This window comes from Lynx canadensis, chromosome B4 (assembly GCF_007474595.2).
Source record: "Lynx canadensis isolate LIC74 chromosome B4, mLynCan4.pri.v2, whole genome shotgun sequence".
NCBI classification, from domain to species: Eukaryota; Metazoa; Chordata; class Mammalia; order Carnivora; family Felidae; genus Lynx; species Lynx canadensis.
In genome coordinates, this window is record NC_044309.1 from 133,667,203 (window position 1) to 133,693,682 (window position 26,480).

The 26,480-nt window shown below is 38.9% G+C and overlaps 1 protein-coding gene across 1 annotated transcript in view; it reads left to right on the forward strand.

Moving 5' to 3' along the window:
- Window positions 1–26,480, forward strand: part of EP300 (E1A binding protein p300) — an 82,467-nt gene that overhangs the window by 11,161 nt on the left and 44,826 nt on the right. Inside the window, 14 exon segments of the mRNA XM_030320751.1 lie at window positions 7,416–7,549; window positions 7,551–7,586; window positions 7,588–7,753; window positions 7,756–7,821; window positions 7,824–7,930; window positions 7,932–8,054; window positions 18,420–18,546; window positions 18,549–18,599; window positions 20,483–20,653; window positions 20,656–20,740; window positions 21,358–21,440; window positions 21,443–21,472; window positions 22,443–22,628; window positions 22,631–22,687. Coding sequence (XP_030176611.1) covers window positions 7,416–7,549; window positions 7,551–7,586; window positions 7,588–7,753; window positions 7,756–7,821; window positions 7,824–7,930; window positions 7,932–8,054; window positions 18,420–18,546; window positions 18,549–18,599; window positions 20,483–20,653; window positions 20,656–20,740; window positions 21,358–21,440; window positions 21,443–21,472; window positions 22,443–22,628; window positions 22,631–22,687 — 1,422 coding nt within the window.

The window sequence follows — 26,480 nt, forward strand, 5'->3', positions numbered from 1 at the left end:
TGCAAGTCAGATTTAAATATGTCCTGTCAGTCACATTTGTATCACTGTGTTTAGATTGAATATACACTGAAGTGAAGGAACATTTTACTCCGGGCGCCTGGGTGGCTCAGTCAGTTAAGTGCCCGACTTTGGCTCACTCAGGTCATGATCTTGCAGGCTGTAGGTTCGAGCCCCACATCGATCGGGCTCTGTGCTGACCGCTCAGAGCCTGGAGCGTGCTTGGGATTCTGTGTCTCCCTCTCTCTCTGACCCTCCCCCACTCATGCTCTGTCTCTTTCCATCTCTCAAGAAAAATTAAAAGAAGCATTTTATTCCAAGTTACTTTGTATTTGAGCATCATTAAAGGTATATGGGAACTTGTCAACAAGCTATTTGGTAGAAATAGCCCAGTAATGGTGTTGATGGGTTGATAATTTTAGTAATCAGGAAATGTCTTACTGGAGATAGTGTGAGTTGATTGACCAGTTGTTTCTGATACTATTTTGTAATGTTTGCCTTAGGATAGTTTAAAAGGTAATAGAATAAATTTCAGATTTATAAATTTCTAATCCTAGAGAAAGGGGGAATTAAGCAATATTTACTAGCTTAGTTTAGTATCTAGAAAAGGTCATTGTCTTTTAGTTTCTTACCTCCTACTTTACAACTGCACTGAACTGCTCTTACCTAGCTTGCTAAATAATCTTCTAATATCTACATTCAGTAAATTCTCTCTGAAGCACGGGCACCACTAATATTTCCTTCTTGGAACCTCGTTTCCAGGACAGTATTCCTGGTAGGTGGCTGGGAATGTTCGGTTTCAACATCTTCTGGTGGTTAAGATCATTGTCCCTTAAATACTTGTTTATCTGATGATCCTCTTCATTGATGTCCAGTGGCATTTCTCATGTCACTGAGTACTTCTCTGGATTGTCCATCCAGATAGCTGTACCTCTATATATCCTCTTAGGTTGTCTAACCCCAGAAGTTTAGGAGTCATCCTTGTCTTTTTTCTCAAACCCACTACCTGTAGTCCAAAGGAGTTCTTTGTTTGGCTCCTTTGCTGCTTCTGCCCTTTCAGTACTGCTCCAGAATTAACTGCTAGTTTTTGTTATTCTCCAGCAGCAGCCTTCTAACCAGTCTCTCTGACTCTAGCTTGTCTGTCTAGTTCATTCTGCATCCTGTTTGCCTGAGTGGGCTTTAATAAATACAAATCTGTTCATATCATATTTTTGCTTAAAATTCTTCACATCAATTTTCTCTTTAGAGTAAAAATCCCAAACTCTTGTTAAAGGACCCTCTAAATTTCTTATGTTTGTTGAACATCTAAATTTTATTCTCCTGATCTGAACTAATCCCTATGAAGGGCAACTTGAGATGGGGGCTTGAGAAGATGACTTATTTGAATCTTTATTTTTTCCCTTTCCTTGAAGGGAAAGAAAGAACTTGTAGAGCTCAGTAAGCGGCATGAAATTGAGGCTGATCAATACTAATCCCAGTGTTCAGTAGGATTTCTTTAAATTGTGACAGTAAATTTTTGATAATTTTTTCCCCCTTGCATCTTCACACATACCACTTTTAGTTTGGGACTTGCTTTTCTACTAGTTTTAGACCATGGTTTTCATTTGCTGTTTGTGACAAAGTCGTGGCTAAGGACGCGCTCTGGAAGTGATCTTGGCCCTTCCCTCTGGACAGAAGGTTCTGAAATCGCTCACCAGGCATTCAGATTCTCTATCACTTAGCCAGGGACACCAGAGTCTTCTGCGTGAGTTTACCTTTCTCAGTAAATACTTGCCCTAAAAACACAACAACAACAACAATAAAACTCCATGAGGGAGGTAGAAGTTTTCTTTTGATGGAAGAGGTAACTTGAGCTTGGTAAATGAAGTCAGCTTATAGAACTGGGTTTAAATCCAAGTATTTGGACTCCTTGAGTAGTGCAAAGTTACAGATACTAGTGATAGAACTAATGGTGTTTAGGAATCATAAATGAGAGTTTTGAGGCACAATCAAAATAGCTTAGGAATAATAATGATAGTGATATTAGATGAAATAATAGGGTCCGTTTGATTAGAGGTCGAAGTATATATGACTTTTACATAGTCTTCCACATTTAATCAGTATAGCTGTTGAAAATGTTTTACAAGTAGAGGTCAGAGAACTTTTTATAAATAACCCGGGGGCGCCTGGCTGGCTCATAGTGCGACTTTTGATCTCATGGTTGTGAGTTCGAGCCCCACGTTAGTGGTAGAGATTGCTTAAAAATAAAAAATTTTAAGTTCTAAATACCCAGTCAGATATAAATAATTATAGGATGCAATTTTAGAGTTGCTGGTCTGTGAGTATATGCTAGATACTGTGAGAAATGTAAATATTTATTAAGTGCAACTCTGGTCCTTCAGATATTCATAGTTTGGTAGTAAGATGCGCACAAGTATTTAGCCATAACAAAAGATAGAAGATAGGAAGTGCATAGTTGAGGTTGAGAGCTATTTTGGGAAACAGGAGTATTGGGATCAGTCTTTTGAGTTGAAACCTGAGTAATCTCATGTAGTAGTAACTACAGTTTAGGTCTGTTGAAAGTACAGGATTGCCATTAAAAAAAAGAACAATCCTAAACTTTTATTTTCAGGTTCTACCAATGTAAACCCTCCTGTCTGGCTTCACAATGGAGTGTAACTTCGTAATGTGATGTTAAATGTTTTGCACAAACACATAACAACCACATGCAGCAAATTTGGCTGTAGTACCGGATTAAATTAAAATCCTTAGGATTCTAGGGCCTAAAGTAAGACTTCCATATTACTTTCTGTTTATTTTTTAGAGAGAGAACACTCGTGTAGGTGGGGGATGGGGGGGGAGCCAGAGAAAGAAAAAATCTTAAGCAGGCTCCATGCTCAGCGGGGATTGATCCTACTACCCTGGGTTCATGACCTGAGCCAAAATCAAGAGTTGGGCACTCAACCGACTGAGCCACCCAGTTGCCCCAAGACTTCTGCATTACTGAAGTTGATTTTACTTCCGTGCATTCTGTATATGTCTCTATTACCTACTTCTGAGATTGTTGAAAGGATTAGTGAAAATATACAGTCACTGAAGTGGCAAGAAAAATGCTTGACACGTTGAAAGTACCTGGTAAAAGTTTGCTCTCATATTAGAAGACTGCTTTGTCTTCTAATTGGGTAATGATTCCATTGAGTAATAGTAATAATAGATGAAACATTTTCATGGAATTTAATATGTGTCAGGTATTATTCTAAATACTTTACATATATTAACTCATTTAATCCTCACAATAACCTATGAAGGTAGGTACTTTCCTGTTTTACAGAAGTGGAAATAAGGCTCTTCTGTGTATACTTGAGAATTCTCTTGTCTGTTTCTCTGAAAAGCTTTTAGGATTTTGATTGACATTGCATTGAATGTGTAATTTTTCTTGTATTATTGCTTTGGCTAGATTCTCTAGTATAGTGTTGAATTAGAAGCATTTGTCATGGTATCTTTGTTTTGTTCTGATGCTAAAGAGACTTTTGATGTTGGTCCTTTAATGCATATTTGCTCTCAGTTTTTAGGTTTTGGAAGAAGACTTTTCATCAATTTAAGGAAGTTCCCATCACTTTCTTAATCGCTGTCATTTTGGGGGGAGGTTTTTGGTGTGATTGGGCATTGAATTTTATACAGTGCTCTTCTTATAGCCATTGAGATGAATCTTACATTTTCATTCTCATTTGTTAATAATATGAGGAATGGCATTTATAGATACTCTAAGCTTCTAATGCAAACCTGTCCCCTCTAGATTCCTGACATTATCCCAACTTTATCATATTACATTAAAATTTTTATTTTATTTTTTTAGAGGGAGAGAGACCACGAGTGGGGAAACGGGGGGCAGAGAGAAAGAGAGAGGGAGAGAGAGAGGGAGGGAGGGAGAGGGAATCTTCAGCAGGTTCTACCCTCAGCGCAGAGCCCAGCATAGTGTCCTAATCCATGACCTGGGATCATGACCTGAGCCAAAGTCAGGAGTCTGATGCCAATTGACTAGCCACCCAGGCACCCCTCATTAAATTACATTTTATTTATTTATTTATTTTTTTTAATTTTTTTTTTTCAACGTTTTTTTTTTATTTATTTTTGGGACAGAGAGAGACAGAGCATGAACAGGGGAGGGCAGAGAGAGAGGGAGACACAGAATCGGAAACAGGCTCCAGGCTCTGAGCCATCAGCCCAGAGCCTGACGCGGGGCTCGAACTCACGGACCGCGAGATCATGACCTGGCTGAAGTCGGACGCTTAGCCGACTGCGCCACCCAGGCGCCCCTAAATTACATTTTAAAGACGTTAATGAATTTGATTTGTCTGTGTGGTTTTTGTTTTTTGTTGTTGGACTCTTCTGTGTTCATGATTTTCTTTTCTTATACTGGCCATGAATGATTTATAGAGTATTCTATTTTATAGAAGTATTTGTAAACGGTTGAATTGTCTTTTACTTGAAGTTCAGTAGGACATGGGGGTAAAAACATTTAGAACTCGTGTTTTCTTTATGGGAAGATTAACCAATGATTAAGACAGACTGTTTCTTTAATAGTAATAGGATTATTCAGGCTATGTCTCTTTCTTTTAAACTAATTTAAATGGAAAATTTCAACTTAATAGAATAGTGTAAAGGAACTCCCCTATGCCTTTTCCTTTAAGTTACTGATATTTTTGCACACACATACATACTCCCTCTTTTCTTTTTTTGCTGAAGTGTTTTATACCAAATCCTAGACCAGTCATTTCACCAGAAATACTTCAATATGTATCTCTTAGTTAAAAGGATTTGTTTTAACACAGTAACTATGCTGTTATCACACCCTACAAAATTGATGATTTATTATTACCGACAACTCAGCCATATTTTATTTTCCTGATTTTCTTCTTAAAATGTGTGGGTTTTTTGTTTGTTTTTTTGCTTGTTTGTTTTTACATTTGGTTCGCAGGATCCAAATAAGTTATATCTAGTTGCTGGATCTGGTGTTTTTCCTTTTGTGTCATGATTGGTTGCAGAAACTGGGACATTTATCCTATATAATTTCTTTTCAATTAAGGTTTGGTGAATATTTTCTCAGGAACGTATCTATTTTTGGCCCTTGCAGTTTTTTATTACTTTTCTTCAAAGAACCAACTTCTGGGGCACCTGGGTGGCTCAGTCAGTGAAGTGTCCCGACCTCAGCTCAGGGATTGTGAGTTCAAGTACCACATCGGGCTCTCTGCTGTCAACACAGACCCGACTTTGGATCCTCTGTCCTCCCCTCTCTCTCTGCCGCTCTCCCTCTCAAAATTTAACATTTCAAAAGAAAAAAAAAAGTGCCTGGGTGGCTCAGTTGGTTGATCAACCGTCCGACTTCAGTTCGAGTCATGATCTCTGTGCCGATAGCTTGGAGCCTGGAGCCTGCTTCTGATTCTGTATCTCCCTCTCTGTCTGCCCACCCCTGTCCCCTGCTCGAGCTCTTCTCTCAAAAACAAACATTAAAGCAAACAAACAACCTCTGGTTTTGTTGGTACCCTCTCAGCTGTCTGTTTTTCTCTTCCATTGATAATTGCTTTTATCTTTGATCATCTTGCTATTAATTTTTTTCTAACATAACTTGGCTACTTACTACTTTTTAGCTTTATTTTAAGTTTTGAAATGTATTTTATTATTGTTTCTTTTGTGATTTCCTCTTTACCTTCCCACTACATGTATATATATACTTTAAAAATTTCTAAATGAGCACAGATCATTTTATTTTTTCCTAAACACTATAACTAAACTGATGATGGGATATTTCCTTGTATACTCCAGGGGAAAAGTAGAATGCAAAATTGTTCGTAAAATATGTATCATCTTAGTTTTGTGAATTATGTAAATGGAAACGATGAAGGAAATATACCCATATATTAAGCAGTTGTCTTTCAGTAGTGATACATTAGGGAAGTTTTATTTGAAACCTTATTTGTATTCCAAAACACCTAAGACACATTTTGTTTTTATGATGGTGGAGCACAAAATGATTTTTTCAAAAGGAAAGAATAATACTATAGAAGTCTGGACTCTGAATCATGCCCTGAGATCCTGGGGTGTGATTCAGGGCAATTAAAATAAGACCAGATGCTTAAGTGTGTTGGGACATTAGGCAGAGAGTTGGTGTATAGGTGGTGAGACTGTCCTTCCCAGAGAGTTACAGTCTGGATGCAGCAGTGGGGTAAGGGGTCCTGATAGGAAGAGATAGCAGCGGGGGAGGAGAGAGAGAGACACACACACAGATAATTTCAGTGCCATGATAGGATGCTGTAAGAACAAGAAGGGCACATAGAGGAAGAGTTGTGCTTAGAAACCACGATTAATTGAACCAAGTAGGTCATTATCAAGTGGTATCTTCTCTTCAAGGGATGGACTATTTTTTGATAGTATAATCAGTTGTAGATTCAAGTATATCTAATTATTAGATACCCAATAATGCCTTGTTAATGTGAAAACTACTTAGAGAATCAAGAGGAAAGAAAATTCAAAACACCTCCTATGTATATTGAGTTAATACTGTTAGTCCACAAATCAACCAGGGACAATTTTTATTTTCAGGGACATTTGGTAATCTCTGGAGACATTTTTGGTTGTCACAAAATGTAAGGGGTACTCCTGGCATTGAGAGAGACCACAGATCTGCTGAGTATCTTACAATGCACCCCTTTTCCTCCACAACAAGAGTATCCAGCCCAAAATGTTTAATAGTTCCAAGATTGAGAAACCCTGGGTTAGTCCATAATTCGCATCCTCTTTTTAGTGGGGGTGGTTTGTATGTTGAAAGAGCTAGAGGCATGGTTTTGTATCTTACTCTAGCTAGATTCTGATTAAGGAAAACTAATCTGTAGGCTGACGTCAGGTGAAAGTGAATTCATTCAGATCAAGGAATTGGTTTGTGGCAGGCACTGTGATAGGCACTGGGTAAAGAGTGGCAGACAGCCCATGTCTTCATGGAGCTCACTTTGAACGTTATGCAAATGGTGAATCTTTTGTATTCATTGTCTTTGTTATTATAACATTAAACTTCTTTTTCATTCTGTACTTAGTTTGGTTATTTTAACCTTTTCTAAGGATTCTAGAATATTAAACAATTATATACTTTGTTTTCATGACTATCAGTACAAACCCAGCAACTCACATAATGGGTGTTGTTCTAAGATTTAATCCTTTTTCCTTGGCCTTTAGGTACAGTTCGTAAGGGTTTTAAACCAAATATTCTCTAATTTTTAAATACATACGTAACAATTTTTTTAGGTAATGTGAAAAAACCTCAATACAAGTGGATAGTATCCCATGGAGTGAGGTTTGGAAATACTTAATGCTTACCAAGAGCAAAAACATAGAGCAATTTGTAATTTTGGTCAAACTTTAACCTTTATCTTTTTCTTCACTTTTAGATTTTGGCTCTCTCTTTGACTTGGAGCATGACTTACCAGATGAATTAATCAACTCTACAGAATTGGGACTAACCAATGGTGGTGATATTAATCAGCTTCAGACAAGTCTTGGCATAGTTCAAGATGCAGCCTCTAAAACATAAACAACTGTCAGAATTGCTACGGTCTGGCCAGTTCCCCTAACCTCAATATGGGGGTTGGTGGCCCAGGCCAAGGCATGGCCAGCCAGGCCCAACAGAACAGTCCTGGATTAGGTTTGATAAATAGCATGGTCAAAAGCCCAATGGCACAGGCAGGCTTGACTTCTCCCAACATGGGAATGGGCACTAGTGGACCAAATCGGGTCCTACGCCATCTGCAGCGGGTATGATGAACAGTCCAGTAAATCAACCTACCATGGGAATGAACCAGGGATGAATGCTGGCATGAATCCTGGAATGCTGAATGCAGGCAATGGACAGGGGATGATGCCCAATCAAGTCATGAACGGTTCAATTGGAGCAGGCCGAGGGCGGACCTAATATGCAGTACCCAAACCCAGGCATGGGAAATGCTGGCAATTTAATGACTGAGCCACTACAGCAAGGCTCTCCTCAGATGGGAGGACAAACAGGATTGAGGGGCCCCCAGCCTCTTAAGGTAAGTACATTTTTGGTTTGTATGCACTATCAGTATGTTTTTGATTATCCCAATGATGGAGGGGAGGGCTTGAGGTCAGTTATTCACTTATCTTTACTATTCATGTTTAGTCTTCTTACGTGGTGTACCATTTCCCATGGATGCCAAGGATCTACTATGTTGTGATGAATTTTTTTTTTTATTTTTTAATGTTTATTATTTTGAGACAGCATGAACAGGGGAGGGCAGAGAGAGAGGGAGACACAGAATCTGAAACAGGCTCCAGGCTCTGAGCTGTCAGCACAGAGCCTGACGCGGGGCTCGAACCCACAAACTGTGAGATCATGACCTGAGCCGAAGTCGGACGTTTAACCGACTGAGCCACCCAGGTGCCCCATGTTGTCGTGAATTTTATGAAGCTCTTACATTAATTTTAAGTAAAACAATTATTTACAGCTCAAGGGTATTGTATAATAATACTTCAGCTCTAAATGATTGTTAGCTAATTCCTGTTTTCTCAATATTAGAATAAATATTAGAATATTTTCACAAATACCAGAATATTTTCATATCCTTTCTTTTATTTTTTTTAAGTTTTATTTTATTTTGAAAGAGAGAGAGAGAGCATGAGCAGAGTAGGGGCACAAAGAGAGAGGGAAAGAATCCCAAGCAGGCCCCATGCTGTCTGTGCAGTGTCGGACCTGGGGCTTGAACCTACAAACAGATCATGACCTGAGATGAAACTGAGTCAGACGCTTAAACCGACTGAGCCACCCTGGCACCCTGTGTTTTCATCTCATTTCTAAGCCTGCTTTAGCCTGCATAGCCTCCTTATATACTTTGGGGCCGCTTTGGTGGCTCAGTTGATTAAGCAGTTGACTCTTGATTTTGGCTCAGGTCATAATCTCTGGGTCGTGAGATCAAGCCCCTTGTAGGGTTCTGCTCTGAGTGTGGAGCCTGCTTAAGATTCTTTGTCCCTTCCCCACGTGCACATGCTCTCAAAAAACCAACTAACCAAGCAAATAAATAAAATACAGTTTTGAGCCAGCTGGCTTTATATTGTCTTCAGATAGACTCACTTATTTCCCACTGCTTCGAATGTCCTTGGTTTCAAGAGATACCCTAAAAGATTTATTAAATGTTATTTTTTCCTTGTTAGTTGATGGATGTTAAGGTGCATTAGTTTACTGTGAAGCCTCAACTGACATTCCATGTGTCCAGTTACCTGATTTTGGTCATTGTTTGAAAGGGTTTTCTTAAAAAGCCTACTTTTTTTTTTTTTTTTTTAGGTTATTAAGTAGAGCAGGCTAAATACATTTTGTAAAACTTTTTAAATGTGTTCTTTATATATAGAATTTATATAAGCATATATTTGTTGCTTATTCCTTCATATTTTTCCTGCATTTTTATTTATTTTTTCTTGAAGTGGTATCACACTACAGTTGCCAGCACCTGGTATGTGGCTGGTAAATAGGTGTTGAATGAAAGGAGATGGTTTTGCTTGGAAGGGGATAGTTGGGGATAGGCAAGATTTTCACAAGGATTTGGGAGCAAGCTTTCACTGTAAAAGAATACTGAGCAAGCATTGGGACTTCTGTGTTCCTGAAAATTGTGATGAGATGAGAGAGAGTTCAGGGGTGAATTGGGAATGGGGAGACTGAGGTCATGTTAGATATGTGAAAGCCCCCCCCCTTTTTTTTTTGCTATACAGTACAGAATACTGACCTCTTAGGGAAATTCCTACCTCCTCTGTAGATTATCCCTTTTTGATCTTTCATGTTGCTGTGTCGATATGGTTTACTTAGAGTATTTGGAGTGAAAACAGAAGCAAGAAGGTAAATGTTTATTACATACCTCTTCTAGGTTCTAGAACATAGTTGTGATGGAGTCCTTACCCTCCATTATTGTTATACTCCGTGGGGAGAGGTGGTGTGACAGACTAAACCTTCACTGATTGATCAGATATTTACTGCATCCCAGCTTTGGTGCTCTAGATAGAGCAGTGATTAAACTTACTTCATAGATCTTACTTTTTTATTAGTGTGTACATAAGTTGTAAGTTTATAGTATTCTAAGTATTGCTATGAAGAAAAATTTAAAAAGGAAGGTCTCAGGGGCTCCTGGCTGCCTCAGTCCATAGAACGTGCAACTCTTTTTTTTTTTTTTTTTTTTTTTTTAATTTTATTTACTTTTGAGAGAGAGAGACCAAGCCCAAGTTGGGGAGGGGGGGAGAGAGAGGGGGACACAGAATGTGAAGTAGGCTCCAGGCTCTCAGCTGTCAGCACAGAGCCTGAAGCGGGCGGGGCTTGAACTCAAGAACTGTGAGATCATGACCTGAGCCGAAGTTGGACACTTAACTGAGCCACCTAGGCTCCCAGAACGTGCATCTTGATCTCGGGGTTGTAAGTTCAAGCCCCACTTTGGGTGTATAGATGAGTTAAAAATAAAATCTTTAGAAGCAAAGAAAAAAATGGAAAGACTCATTGGGATTGGGGCACTATTCTATTTATAATCTAAATCACAATTTCTTACATCAGCATTGTTTCAGGGACTGGACATATAGCAGTGTACAAAAGAGACAAAAATTCCTGTCCTTGTGGAGCTTCTGTTTTCCTGGGGTGGAGGAATTGAAATATAAAAATTCTATTATTAAAATATTTTGTTATTTAAATGAGCCCCATCTAGTTACCTGGGTGGCTCAGTGGCTTAGGCATCCAACTTTTGATCTCAGCTCAGGTCTTGATCTTAGGGTTGTGAGTTCAAGCCCCCTGCTGGACTCTGTGCTGAGCATAAAGCCTACTTAAAACAGTGATAATAATAGGGGCACCTGGGTGGCTCAGTCACTTGAGCATCCAACTCTTGATTTCAGCTCAGGTCTTGATCCCAGGATTGCGGGATCAAGCCCACGTGGGGCTCTGCTGTATGTGGAGCCTGCTTAAGATTCTCTCTCTTTCTCCCTCTGCTGCTCTCCTCTGCTCGTTCTCCTCGCGCACTCTCTCCTCTTAGAAAGTAGTTAAAAACCAATAATAATTAAGTAATGATCGCACTTATATTTTGTAAGTTGATATTTGTCAGCACTTAGCGCAGGTGCATAAGAACCCTAAATATTGATTTAGCAAATGAGTTTTGGGGAATTGTGGAGGTTTAGGAGTGAGATACCCAGTTAATGTAGAGATTAGTATACAAGTTAGAATATAAAATGTACTTTTATAAAAGGAGTTTTCTCTTTATGGCAGGAAAAAAGAGCCCTTCTAATTTTCCTTATTGAAGATTAAAATAAATGCAAGTCAAGGCATATAATTGTTTGGCTAGCAATTCCCCTTCCATGGGACCAGGTCCTAAAATTACCTCAAAGGGGCAATTATATTCATTACATTTCTTCCAAAATTCCTAAGAGTTCCAGTGATATTAAGAATCAGGAATTAAGGAGGCTTTCATGAGACTTGAAGATGTGAAACCCTGTTGGCAAATGGCAGTGGTTTTGTTATACAGTTCTTTTATGGATGAATCTGTGGTTCAGAGTGTGCAGGCAGGTTGTGACATTACTACTTACAACATTCTTCCAAAAATTTGGCAAACTGGTTTTATGGAAGGAAACTTGGATCATACACCCTTTTAACGTAGCCTTTGATTTTGCAGTTAGCATAAAATAAAGACAAATGTTTGTCAGGAGGGTTCAGTGAGGGGCAGAATATGTGCACACTTTTTTTTGAACCATACTACCTGGATTAGAATCTGGGCTGTTAACATAAGCACCTCCTCTTCTGCTGCATATTGGCAAAGCTTGGTTAAGTCATTTCACTCTGTAATAATTTCACAAAACTATATCTGCCTCCTCAAAAATGCTGGTGACAGGGGCGCCTGGGTGGGCGCAGTCGGTTGGGCGTCCGACTTCAGCCAGGTCACGATCTCACGGTCCGTGGGTTCGAGCCCCGCGTCGGGCTCTGGGCTGATGGCTCAGAGCCTGGAGCCTGTTTCCGATTCTGTGTCTCCCTCTCTCTCTGCCCCTCCCCCGTTCATGCTCTGTCTCTCTCTGTCCCAAAAATAAATAAAAACGTGGGAAAAAAAAATTAAAAAAAAAAAAAATGCTGGTGACAAAAGAGGTAAACTTGAGAATCTTTTCCCTAATAGCTACCTTCTGTGTGTGAAGAAAGATGAAGTTAATAAAAGCATCATAGTTAATGGTGTGGACTATGGAGCTTTACTGCCTGTGTTAAAAATGAACTCAGTCACTCACAGAGTAAGCTATATTACCATGGGCAAGTTGCTTATTGTACTTCAGTTTTCCCACCTATAGAACGGAAATAATAAGAGTGAATGTAACCTACCTCATGGGATTGTCGGGGAACTATAAACGATTAGTAGAAGTAAGCCCTTTGTGAAGGGTATGTAGTAAGGACGTACTTGTAGAGTGGTAATAGTGGTAGCAAGTGCTTAGTATTATTGTAGTTTCCATTTTGTGATGTTCTTTTTTTTTTTTTTAATTTTTTTTTTAACGTTTATTTATTTTTGAGACAGAGAGAGACAGAGCATGAACGGGGGAGGGTCAGAGAGAGAGGGAGACACAGAATCTGAAACAGGCTCCAGGCTCTGAGCAGTCAGCACAGAGCCCGACGCGGGGCTCGAACTCACGGACCGCGAGATCGTGACCTGAGCCGAAGTCGGACGCTTAACCGACTGAGCCACCCAGGCGCCCCTAGTGATGTTCTAAAAACATTTTTGTGGGGGAGGGGAGAAATCAAATCGAGATCATGTAATCTTGTAATGGAGAAGCTGTAATCTTCTAGAGACGTAGAATCTTGTAATCATGTAATCGAGAAGCTGTAATCTTCTAGAGACGTAGCTCTATAAGATTATAGAGCTATAGATTAAGATTATAGACGGCTATAAGGGGAGATGAAACAACCCCATGAAATGGCTGTTGGCTGGAGGATATGGGAATGCCCACCAGTAGAGACTTCAGGGGATTAATATTCTATAAATTTGACAGAAAATTACTTTCTTTGGAAATGAGGACTTTTTATTCAGGAAGTGTTCATTAACATTCTGGAGGGTTTTTTTTGTTTTGTTTGTTTTGTTTTTTCCCTTAGAAAATTAAAAAAAAAAAAAACCTGTTCTGTGAAAGCACTTGTTACAGTTTAAAGAGACAAGATCCAGAATATTATCAAATAGCAACATCAGACAGTATAATTGTACCTAAATTAATGTTAGGCTCCAAAAGCTAAGGAGCTACTACTGAATGTTAGTAGGTATTTAATATGTGTTAGGGTCATTAATTCCTACATCAACCTTATGATTTATTCCCATTATACAGGTTAGGAGACAAATCAGGGAGTGGGTATTACAGAGAACTCTTGTCTTTCTGAAATAAAAGTGTGTGTTATTTATCACTGTAGTATAATGTCATTCTATTATAACAATTCCTGTATTGATAAACATCCACAGCTAAAAACAGATACGATGCTTTTATGTTTCTTACAGCAGCAGTCACCTCCTCACTTGCTTGTAACCTTACATAGGGGTGATCATTGCTAGACTAAGACATGTGAGAGCGGGAACCATACCTGTTTTCTCTAATTCTGCCTTAGTGATACAGACACAGCCTTGGAGCATCTTTATATGTACTACTTTAGTTCTTATTCTGTAGTCCTAGATCTGGGAGATGACAAATCCTACCCTCCTTTACTGTGACTCTGGTTATCTCACATGCTATGAAGACTTATGTGTTACTTGCTATCTGGATAGATTCATAGCCAAAATTTATATGCTTTGTGACTAATGAAATTCGTATTTTAAAACAACAACAACTCTGAACTTCATTTAAATGAATATTAGCCTTGGGGCGCCTAGGTGGCTCAGTCTGTTGAGCGTCCGACTTCAGCTCAGGCCATGATCTTGAAGTCCCATGAGTTTAAGCCCCGCATTAGGCTCTGTGCTGACAGCTCAGAGCCTGGAGCCTGCTTTCAGATTCTGTCTCCCTACCTCTCTGCCCCTCCCCTGCTCACGCTCTGTCTCTCTGTGTCTCAAAAATAAATAAAAACATTAAAAAAAATTTTTTTTAATGAGTATTAGCCTTGGGAATAACTCCCCTTTTCTTTCTTTTCTCTTCAAAAAAATTGGGGTGGGGGTGGTGTGCCTGGCTGGCTCAGAAGAGCGCGCAACTTGATCTTGGGGTCATGAGTTCAAGCCCCACATTGGGTATAGAGATGACTTAAATAAATAAAAAACTTAAATTTTAAAAAAATTTTGAGGAGGTAGGAGCAGTAATGTCATTTTTGGAGCTCTTCTTTTAAAATTAAGATCAGGCTGTGATTGTTTTTGGCATATGATATTAAAGAGTATTAACCTATGAAGTTTAAAGTAAGAGCAGTGATTGAACTTGGATTGGCAAGGAATGAAGCAGGTAGGAAGGACCAGTTGGGCAGCGCGTATTAAGCATAAGTCAAGGAGAAGAATCCACGTTGAGAGAAAGATTGTCTTAAATACTGTAGTCTGATGGGTTTTAGAAACCCAAATTTACAATCTAGATGGATACAGTTTTAGGTATGCAGTATCAGTTAAACTAAGGTATTGGTATAAGAATAACGGGAAGAAATAAAGAAAATAATGTTTAGGATTTGGTGTAGGTTCTGAGAGATCCCTAGTCCTCCTTGTTTATCATTGTACCCTCAGTGATTAACTTGATGTCTGGCATATAACTTGTATACAGGTACATACATGGGCCTTTATCAACTCCAGTAGATAGTAGGAAATGTCTGAATGTAGTTCAATTTTGTTTTTATTATTTGATGAATTTGGAGTCACCTGCATGGTATTTATTGGTTTGTGTTACTGTGGTGCCTGCAAGTCTTATTAAAGGAGTTTTTTCCCCCTATATTAAATATTTCCAAATAGCTATATTCTTTATATGAGGTACCACTTTTTATTTTTCCTATTTATTTGCCAGTGATTGCCGCTCTCAGGTATCTTTTTGTACTCCTGTGCTCTGTACGTTTCTGCTTTTAATATACTGAAAATTTAGAAACAACCTGTAGAGTGAGATTTTTTTTTTTTTTTTTAAAGAGAGAAAAGCTAATCCCCTGAGGTGCTTTTTGTTCTAGTTGCCCAGAGCTGTTATAGCTAGCTTCCTGGTCTCCTGGTCCTCTGCGTTTTGAGTTTAGTTATCTGTATCCTTGTGATGCAGGTAGGTGGTGAGTAGTTGGACACCTGGATCACATTAGGTATAGAGAAGGGGAACAAGATCAAATAACGAACTACAGTGTAGCAGAAATTGAGTACAGTATATGCCCTTCCTGTTATATTTGGTGGGGAGAGTACTGGAGGTTGGGGAGAGTGAAAGGGTAAGGATAGGGAGATTGGTTGTATTTTATCTAACACTGGCAGAACATCTGATGAAGATGGCAAAACCAAAAAAGACTGAGAGCCTTTGTTGGTCAGGGTGTCGAGAAGTGTCAGGAATGAATTGCTGCCAGCTGACACTAGTCAGTGCAGTCTCTCTATTTGAGGCCATAGTCCACTTTGGAGTTCCTAGCTAAGGCATCGTGATTGAGAAAGTAAGCAATGTCAGGAACTGGTTGAAACTCAGTTGGTGTGAGCAGGTAAGGCAGTGTCTGTGTGAACAAACATGAAGGACCAGATTCTCCTCTGATCTATTTGATTAGAACATACTTATTAAGAGACCTCAAAACAGCCTGCAGATCCCAGTATTTTATTTATTTATGTAAATAATGGACTCCTAAAAGCTTAATTTATTGTCTGTTGGTCTTTTATGGTCTGTCCTTGCAGATTCTGTGTTAGAATGGCTTCGTTTTATGTCTATCATGAATTTCCACGCTAATAGGAAACACAGTTAAGTGAACTGTAACTCTCCCAGATACAGGCTCGTGTATTATTGGAACTATAGTAGTATGAGTGTTAGTACTGGAAAAAGCATCTGTAGCCCCCACACCTGCAGCCACACATGAAACTACCAAAAGAACCTGAACTTGGGTTTTAAACCTGTTTCTGTATTTGATCGTCCCTACAGTCTTATTGGCCAAGATTCACTTAAGAAATTCCAGTTATTGAAGACTCAAGCAGTAAGTTTTTTTACTCTGATGCTTCCCGTTCAGGCTGCTCCAAACCTTGCCACTTCTTTCAGGCCTCAATTCCTGAGTTACTGAACTCCATCCTAGTCTCTGATCTCATCTGGAAACTGTAAATGTTCTCGAATTTTTCTTTATTTTGCCTCTTCACTATAGGCAAACCTTGGAACTGATAAAGATGTCATATTCGTATACATTGCCAGAGAATAGGTACTGCATATGGTTGAAAGAACGTTTTACTTACAGGGGCTTATGTGTTTATTTTTATGACTTTTATATTTCTGTTTCCTGAGTCAAGGGGCTCCTTTTGTGATCAGATTTAGGACAATGGGGTTACAAAGAGAAATGAACTGAGTTCTTTCCCCTACTGTGCAGAGTCTTGGGGCATAGAAGAGGCAGGCATTTTATTTTATCATCTGTGTTGTATTATAAATAAAGGCACAAACATTTATGTCAGGGTAGAAAAAGAGTTCTTTTAGCTCTCTAGGACTATAGACAGATGTTTCATAGAGATGGTAGCTTTTGAAATGTATCTTTAAGGCAACAAAAAGAAAAATTGGACTGCCTCTTTGTGAACTTAGTATTTTATTTCTTTTACAGGTTATCATTCAGGAGTCAAACAGGAAGGGAGGGTGTGCCACTGTCTAGTTATAGGGAAAAGGAAAAAGCTTTAAGACAGATGCTAGAGATTCAAGAAGCAAGCTGCTCCTCAGATTTGCGAGTTAGTTGGTACAGTATATAGTAGGACACCATGGGAGATAGGCCTCATGGAGATCATGAAGGCTCTGGGTAGAAAATAGAATAGGACAGAAGGTGAGGAAACACTGTGGACACAGTCTACACAAGCTGTGATTGCGGGGCTGAATTAAGACAGTGACAGTGGACTGGGAGCAAGTGTAGGTGTGTGTGTGTGTGGGTGGGTGTTTGGGGGTGTGTGTGTGGGTGTGTGTTAGAGATGCAATTGAAGGCTCCTCTGATAGAATTGGATCTAGCTGAGAGGGATGAAAATCTAGTATGACTCCTTTTAATTGGGCAGTAGCGGTAGTTTCCCTAGTTTTCTGAGAGCTTTGCTATATGTTTTAGTAGGTGGTGTTTGACTTACAGTGGTTTCTTATATGGAAGGATTGTAAGTTTTATCATTGCTATCTGTAAAACATTTGGTTTCTGAATAATTAATACTCTGTTCTTAATAACTGTCCAGCACTCCAGGTTGACTGTCATAATACAGACAAAAACCTCCTTCTTAAGTATATAGGGGTTACAAAGAAATTTAAATTACTTCAAGATCCAAGCAGGTATTTAATGAATAAAGCAGCTAGGGTTTTTTAAATTTATTTTTTTTTTATTTTTGAGGGAGAGCATGCGAGCTGGGGAGAGCAGCAGAGGGTGAGGGTGAGAGAGAATCTTAAGCAGGCTCCACGCTCAGCATGGAGTCCAGTGCAGGGCTTGATCCACTATCCTGGGATCGTGACCTACGCCAAAATTAAGAGTCAGACACATAACCCACTGAGCCACCCAGGCGCCTCAAAGCTGCTAGGTTTAAGACAGCAAGGACTGATATGGACTCTGAAGTTTACATGTTCTGTCCTAAAGATTCAGATCAGAAGTTTCAAAATCACTCTGCCGCTTTGTTCCTAAATGAAAAATATCCCCTGAACTATCAGTTTGCTACCTTTTATGTAAACAAAATGCTGGAACAAGCATTCAGATGCTTTTCACATATCAAAACTCTCTAACAAATTTAGGGATTAGGTCATTTATTGAGTTGAATTTATTAAGTCATATATTGTACATTAAATAGAATATATTTAATGCATTAAAAGTGAAGATGAATGGCAAACCTTAGCAGATACAGATTAATGAAAATGCTTATAAAAATTTCTAAAACACATTTATATCAAGTATTTACAGAAAATAGCTGTAAATTTACTCTACCTGAGCTGAGGCTCCTCAGTTTGAAAGTGAGTATTTTCATGAACATACTTCTCTAGTCTTATTTATAATGGTAGAGGATTTCCTTTAAATTGTTTTTATAAATTAGGAAGTGGAAAAGGAAAGAGGGGCACCTTTAAGCATCTGACTGAGGCTCAGGTCATGATCTCATAGTTCGTGGGTTCGAGCCCTGCGTTGCGCTCTGGGCTGACAGCTCAGAGCCTGGAACCTGCTTCTGATTCTGTGTCTCCCTCTCTCTCTCTCAAAAATAAATAAACGTTTAAAAAAAAAAAAAGGAAAGAGAATAGTAATGTTCCGTTAATGTAAGGAATAAGATTTAATTTCTCATCTTTTTTTTTTTAATTCTTAGATGGGAATGATGAACAACCCTAATCCTTATGGTTCACCATACACTCAGAATTCTGGACAGCAGATTGGAGCCAGTGGCCTTGGTCTCCAGATTCAGACAAAGTCTGTACTACCAAATAGCTTACCTCCATTGCAATGGACAAAAAGGCAGTTCCTGGTGGAGGAATGCCCAACATGGTGGGTAGTAATCTGTCTACAAATTTGTCTTTAAACTGGCGTTTGACAAAGAACTGTTAAACTGTAATGCTTTCTGCTGTACACACTAGGATGTGAAGATGGACCCTGTGATCAAGGAGGCTTGATACCTTCCATTTCCCATGGGTTTTTATTTCTTGTAGTATTGTTCAGTAAGGGTGTTGGGCCAAATGGGAGCAAGTGGGGGCTGCTACAGTGAAAATTTTGTAGCCTGCCATATTACACATCTTCTTCTTGTGAGTATTTCTATAGAATCTGAAAGTAGAACTTCTCTTGGAAAGTACTCTCAAGCAAAGGATTCCAGCTCTCAGTGACCATAATCTACACATTTGTATCTGATATCAGCACACAAAAGTAATTTCCCTCTCAAAGTTAAACACTGTTTTAAACAGTGATTTTGTGGGGGCGCCTCGGTTGGTCAGTCGGTTCATCTGACTTCAGCTCAGGCCATGATCTCGAGGTTCCTGAGTTCGAGCCCCCAGGGGCGCCTGGGTGGCTCAGTGGGTTAAGCGTCTGACTTCAGCTCAGGTCATGATCTCGAGCTTCCTGAGTTCGAGCCCCGTGTTGGGCTCTGTGCTAACAGCTCAGAGCCTGGAGCCTGGTTTCAGATTCTGTGTCTCCCTCTCTCACTGCCCCCCCTCCACTCATGCTCTGTCTGTCTCTGTCTCTCAAAAATAAGAAATAAAAATGTTTAAAAAAAAAAAAAACAGTGATTTTTGTTTTGAATAATCTCCAAAGCTTCTAACATTGCTATTTTTCTAAAAGTAAAACTGTTTCTACTTGTAAAATTTGTTAAGTAGTCCCTGTTTACCTTTGGGAAAAATTGTCCTATAGAAATTCCATTTCTCTTCAGATTTTTTGTTTTTTATTTTTTGCCTATATTTCAGATACTTTAAGTACTGCAGATCTTTTAAAAAAGAATAAAACATGGCATCTGTGACCCCAGAAATGTTTACTTTATCAGGGAAGAGAAAGCGCTTTCTTCCATAATTACAGAAACTAACTTTTCCACCCACCTAAAAGGCCCCTGCTCAGTCTCCCAGGAGGTTTTTGTTACTGTGCTTCAGAACCTGACTTGGACTTGCTCTTCGCTACGGATTCCTTGCCTTTCCCTCTCCCACCTGAGCTTATGGTGTCCTCTTTGTTTTGCTCTCTGTATATTACGTATACTTTGATTATATTACTTGGTGATGTAACTTTGTTATTGAACTTCTTGATGGTGGGACTGATGTTTATCTACCTTGGAATCCCCTGTGGCACGTGGTGGATGTCCTTAAAGGTTTTAATTGAAAATGTCCAGGTCTGGGGCACCTGGGTGGCTCAGTCGGTTAAGCGTCCGACTTCGGCTCAGGTCACGATCTCGCGGTCCGTGAGTTCGAGCCCCGCGTCGGGCTCTGGCTGACTGCTCAGAGCCTGGAGCCTGTTTCAGATTCTGTGTCTCCCTCTCTCTCTGACCCCTCCCCCGTCATGCTCTGTCTCTCTCTGTCTCAAAAATAAACAACCATTAAAAAAAAAAAAAAAAATTTTTTAAAAAAAAAGAAAAGAAAATGTCCAGGTCTGTATTTACTAAAAAGTACCCTATGGGGCGCCTGGGTGGCGCAGTCGTTAAGCGTCCGACTTCAGCCAGGTCACGATCTCGCGGTCCGGGAGTTCGAGCCCCGCATCAGGCTCTGGTGCGGATGGCTCGGAGCCTGGAGCCTGTTTCCGATTCTGTGTCTCCCTGTCTCTCTGCCCTCCCCGTTCATGCTCTGTCTCTCTCTGTCCCAAAAATAAATAAAAAATGTTGAAAAAAAAAAATTTAAAAAAAAAAAAAAAAAAGTACCCTATGACACCTAATGTTACATGTACCTTTGTTGTTTTCTCTCTTAGGGTCAACAGCAGCCCCACAGGTCCAGCAGCCAGGCCTCGTGACTCCGGTAGCCCAAGGGATGGGTTCTGGAGCGCACACGGCTGATCCAGAGAAGCGCAAGCTCATCCAGCAGCAGCTCGTGCTCCTGTTGCACGCCCACAAGTGCCAGCGCCGCGAGCAGGCTAATGGGGAAGTAGGCAGTGCAACCTTCCCCACTGTCGCACGATGAAGAACGTCCTGAACCACATGACACACTGCCAGTCAGGCAAGTCCTGCCAAGTGAGTGGGCTCAGAGGGTTTCTGTGCTTAGCAATGAATATTTATAGTCCAAGAGAAGAAAAAAAGTGTGTTCTACTCTGTTTTGAGACTTCTTTACCGATAATGTCCATGTTAGGAGGTGATAAAATTCAGTATCATTTTGTTATTATGTAGGGCTATGGTAGAAATTTTAAGGATTTTCCTCTTGTGATGACCCTTACTGACTTTGATTTGCCCCCGCATAGCATAGTTTAAATATTATTGAGGATTTGCTATCATATAGGCAAACACTAAAACAGTGTTACCCAACTTAATACAATTTATGTGTGTATGTGTCATTAGAAATCTGTTTTTATAGAGTAAAGTACATTGCATGTCTTGGTGAAAAATACGGGCTTTGGAGGCAGATTGCTTAAGTTTGAATCCCATTTTGAGTACTCTGACTTAATGCAAATTAGTTAACCAGGTCTTGCCTGTTTTCTTAACTATAAATAGTGCCAATAGCTACCCTATAGGGATGTTAGGAAGATGAAATGAGTGAACATTTGTAGCACTTGTTAAGTGATCAACAGGTTAGTGGATACTGATATAAAAAAGTATAAGCTACATTTGCAGAACAATTATTTTTTTTCTTTTTAGTGGCACACTGTGCATCTTCTCGACAAATCATTTCACACTGGAAGAATTGTACGAGGCATGATTGTCCTGTGTGTCTCCCCCTTAAAATGCTGGAGATAAGAGAAATCAACAGTGTAAGTGATTAAGTCTTTTAAAGCTTTTATTTATTTATTACTTATTTTATTTATTTATTATTTTATTTATTCTCGGTGCAGTTTGGTGGGATTTAGACTAAGTGCTTCTTGATTATTTGAAGTTCTGTGACTGCCCTGTGCTGTCATACTAGGTTGTTTCCACTCCCATTACTTCATATTAATGAGGTTAGGATTGAACTGCTTATTACCTAAAGTAGATCCAGGAACTTTTTAAATAATTATTCTGTATAAAAAGGGTGAATTAATGCTCCATTTTTACATTCATGAAAACTTAAAAGATCATTGCTTTGACGTTGGGCAAGTTACTCTTTTATACCTGTGGTCTAAATATTTAGATACTTTGAAGTATGTAAAGAGAAAGGGAAAAAAGTTTGAAATTATTTTAGAAGGCTAGGATGATGAGCTTTTCTGAGATAAGACAAAAGTAGAAAGATCTAAGTGTAGCTACCATACCTCTCTAGGAACAAAATATTAAGCATTTGTGGTGAATGACAGATTTGGAAACGTGCAACATGTGAAGAAGGAATTAAATGCCATAAATTAATTAAGAAATCATAAATAGCCCAGTAGAAATTGGGATAAGGAAATAGTTCAGTAGAGGGAGGACATTCTCACCACTTGAGCAGAATGCTACCTGGTATTGGCATTTGTATGATTCTGAGTCATTCATACTAGTTGGTGGGAACACTGATACAGCCTGTAGGTAGGCTTTTGGGTACTCTGGATCAAAAGCCTTTCATGCCAGTGATAGTGATCCCCTTTGAACCATTCAGTTGTGCATCTAGACATTTATTTCAGGGAAATAACAGGAAACAAGATGCATGTTGTTTCATGATGAGATGTTTCATAATCACGTAACAATTTTGTGTCTTCTAAATTCATTCAGATAGGTTAGTCTATTTTTCTCACATCTTTAACGTTATAATCCCATCTCTTTTGTCTTCTCTAGCAATTCTGACTGGAGCACCAGTTGGACTTGGAAATACTAGCTCTCTAGGGGTGGGTCAGCAGTCTACCCCCAGCCTAAGCACTGTCAGTCAGATTGATCCCAGCTCTATAGAAAGGGCCTATGCAGCTCTTGGGGCTGCCCTATCAGTAAATCAGATGCCGACGCAACCCCAGGTGCAAGCAAAGAACCTCAGACTCAGCAGTCTGGCCAGTCTCCCCAAGGCATGCGGCCCATGAGCAACATGAGTAAGTTTGTGTCTTCCCCTTGTGACAGATGTGATGTTGGTTATGTGTATACATGCCATGTAATATGCAGAATTATCTTCTTGGTTTATTTGGTCTGTGTGTGTATGTGTGTGTCTCCCATCTCTTAATTTTTTTGTTACATGATTAATTTCTTGGAGTAATTTTTTAAAGATTGTAGTGTAAAGGTCTCATCATAATCTATATACAGAGGCAGCTGCTTGTCCTTGTTGATGATTCTTCCATAACTTTCTAGAAAACAGTCTGGTACTGAGTAATGCATCATACTTTTTCCTATGAAGTCCATTGTCATCCTCTGGATAATATTTGCAATAGCCTTTAGTTTCTGCCCATTATTGTTTGATTCTAAATGAGAAAGCAAAATTGAGCGTGCTACTCTTACAGAAATGTAATCTTGTTGATTTTGTTGGTTTTAACTTGAATGTATTTACAGTTTCTTGACAAGCAGTGCTAACTTGTTAAATAATCATTGAGTGAGGAGATTATAAAAAACTAGACCAGAACTGGATGAAGAGCTAATCCTACCCTTTCAGGCTAGTTTTCAAATTCTTACATATTCAAATACATGAAAAGGGGTCAAAAATAGAGATCTGAGGACTTCCTTCCCTGCCCCTTCACCTTTTTTTTACTTAAGATTGCTTATTTTCTTCTCTCTTTCCGTGTTACCCAAAAAGTTACCCAGACTCTTCCTTGAGTTTTAGGATCTTGACCCAGTGCAGTTTTCTACCCTGGATTTTCTACTGCCTGGCCTGGATTTTCATTTTTGTAACTGGATATTTCCTGTTAATTTTTCAAACTTCTGTTTTAATTCCTAATTTTGTTCTTTTTGTCTCCTTTGTATCATCTGTTATGTACATTTGTATCTAGCCACAAAATTGTTTAAAAGTTAGTTTCTTGAGATATCTTTTCCCTTTTTTTAGTGTCTTTATTTTAGGATTAAAAATTAATCTAAAGTTTCCATTTATTCTTGTTAATTCAATCAGTGGTGCCTTTTTAGTGATAATCATTGTGAACCAAAACTTCTAGATACCTCATTTATTTCTTTTGTTGTATTCAATCCATATTAAAAAACTAATATGAATACACTCTCTTTCTGGCATGTTATATATAGCCTCATGCTTTCTATTCATCAGGCCCACCCAGATAGGCAAAGACTTACATATGAAGTGTTTTTCTTTCATATGAAAGCCCTTTTATTTATGTTATTTTTATTTATTTTTTATTATTTTGAAGAGCAAGCAAGCAAGCGCCCATCAGTAGGGTAGAGGCAGAGAGACAGAGGGATATAGGAAAACTAGAGAATGGATGCTTAACCTACCAAGCCACCCAGGCGCCCCATATATGAAAGCCCTTTTAAAAATAATCTTGTGGGATGCCTGAGTGGCTCAGTCGGTTAAGCATCCGACGTCACCTCAGGTCATAATCTCACAGTTTGTGGTTCAACCCCGCATCAGGCTCCTGTGCTGACAGCTCAGAGCCTGGAGCCTGCTTTCGGATTCTATGTCTCCCCCTCTCTCTCTGCCCCTCCCTTGCTCACTCTCTCTCTCTCTCTCTCTCTTCTCAAAAATAAACACTAAAATTTTTTTTTTTTAATAATCTGTGTGTTTATGTTGAAGGGTGGCCCTCTGTTTTCATATTTTTGAGTTCCCTAAAACTTAGAGAGTAAAAAGAACTGAATATCAAAATGGAATCACCATGATTAGGACATGTAATTTTCTCCACAGTCTTTAAGAGAGTTTTAAAAAAGTATTTTATTGCATATTATGAATGTGGGACTGCTTTTTCACTTCACACCAAAATCGTATGAAATTAGTTTTAACCAAACTTTATACTTGTGAGTGATGTTTGCACTAAAGGTTATTACTATAAATTGTTTTATTGGGTATTTTAAAGTGATCCTTTAAGGCTTCTGTTATTATTAGAGTTTATAATGGATTTTACTTAGGAATATAAAAATTTTGATGATGATCAGAAATGTAACTCAAGTTGCATCTTGGCCTTAGCCTAGTGCCATATTATCAAAGAAATACATGGTTCAATACTCAAATTAGCGTTAACTGTATTTTCTTAATTTTTGATTGTGTCATGATTTTAAAATACTAAAACAAGCTTTTTTCACTTCTGTTTTCTTCCACTAATGGTGTTTTATTTTAGGATATTTTAGGTTCCAACCTGATGTGGTAGACTATATCCACAAACGGGACTATGTTGTGTCCCCTAACAGTGTAAGATTTTTATCACATTTGTAAACAAAAGCCAATTTACTTGAGTATATTTCCATGTACTCAGCAACGTAAATGTTTATCTTTTATGTTTTGCAAAGATTGGACTCCAAATGGTTAGTGCTGTGTGTGTGCGCGTATATATATATAGATATATAGATATATATATACGCGCACACACCACAACGTATATATACGTATATATATACATACACACACACATATATACACACATACTTTTTTTTAAAGTTCATTTATTTATTTTCATTTATTTAAATGAACTTTAAATAAGTTCATTTATTATTTTCAAAAGAGAGCACAAGCAAGAGAGGGGCAGAGAGAGAGGGAGACACAGAATCTGAAGCAAGTTCTGTGCTCCATTAGCATGGAGCCCCGCATCAGGCTCCATCCCATGAACTGTGAGATTATGACCTAAGCTGAAGTCAGACACTTCACAGAGCCACCCAGGCACCCCTGTTTATTTATTTTGAGAGAGACAGAGCATGAGTGGGAGGGGCAGAGAGAATCCCAACGGGCTCCATGCTGCCAGTGTAGAGCCCATTGCAGGCTTGAACCCACGAAACTGTGAGCGAGATCATGACCTGAGCCGAAACCAAGAGTTGGACGCTTAACTGACTGAGTGAGCCACCCAGGCGCCCTCACCCATATTATTTTAATGCTAAGTATTGTTGGGGATCCTACCAAGAGGGCAGATTGGATATATAATTAGAAATTGAGGGGAAAACTCGTCAGGAAATTGGAACATAATAACACTTTTTGTGGCGTGCCTGGGTGGCTCAGTTGGTTGAAATCCAAGTCTTGATTCTGGTTCATTATGCATACCTTTTACCTAGATTTACTTATTTCAACATTTTGCCACTTTTGCTTTATTTCTTCATGTACTCGAGATATCCTGACACTTGACTGCTAGTTTAGCATGTATTTCCTAAGAATAAGGACATTCTTCTCCATAACCACAGTGCTGTTACTGTGCCTACACAATTTAATATTGTTAATAATGTCATCTAATGTACAGTCTATATTTAATTTCTCCAATTGTCCCCCACAGTCATTCAGGGCTTTTCCATTCAGTTTGTACGTGCTTTTTGTCTCTAATCTAGAAGTCATCTTCCTTCTCTTTGTTCACCACACATTGACTTTCGGTGAACACTGTAGATTGTCCTATAATTTGAATTAGTCTGATTGTTTCCTTATAATTAAATCCACACTTGATCTTAGCCAAAAGGCTGAGAAGCGATCCTTATAATTAAAATCCAGATTAAACACTCTTGGATGAATATGCCAATGTATGGTTGTGTGTATGTGATCAGGCTTTAATAATTTCAGCATAAAAATGTCTTAGGATTTTTTGTTTGCCTTTAGCTGGCCTATTCTTTTGTTTATTACTGACCTTCACATTATTGGTTAGCTATCTTTCAACTATGTTATGGAAATTCTGGCCCTATTACTGTCAAGAACTCCTGGGTTTTGTTATGTACTCTCTTCTCAAGGTCTCATATCTCACCTGTTTGGTAGATATGAGTGCTAGTTTG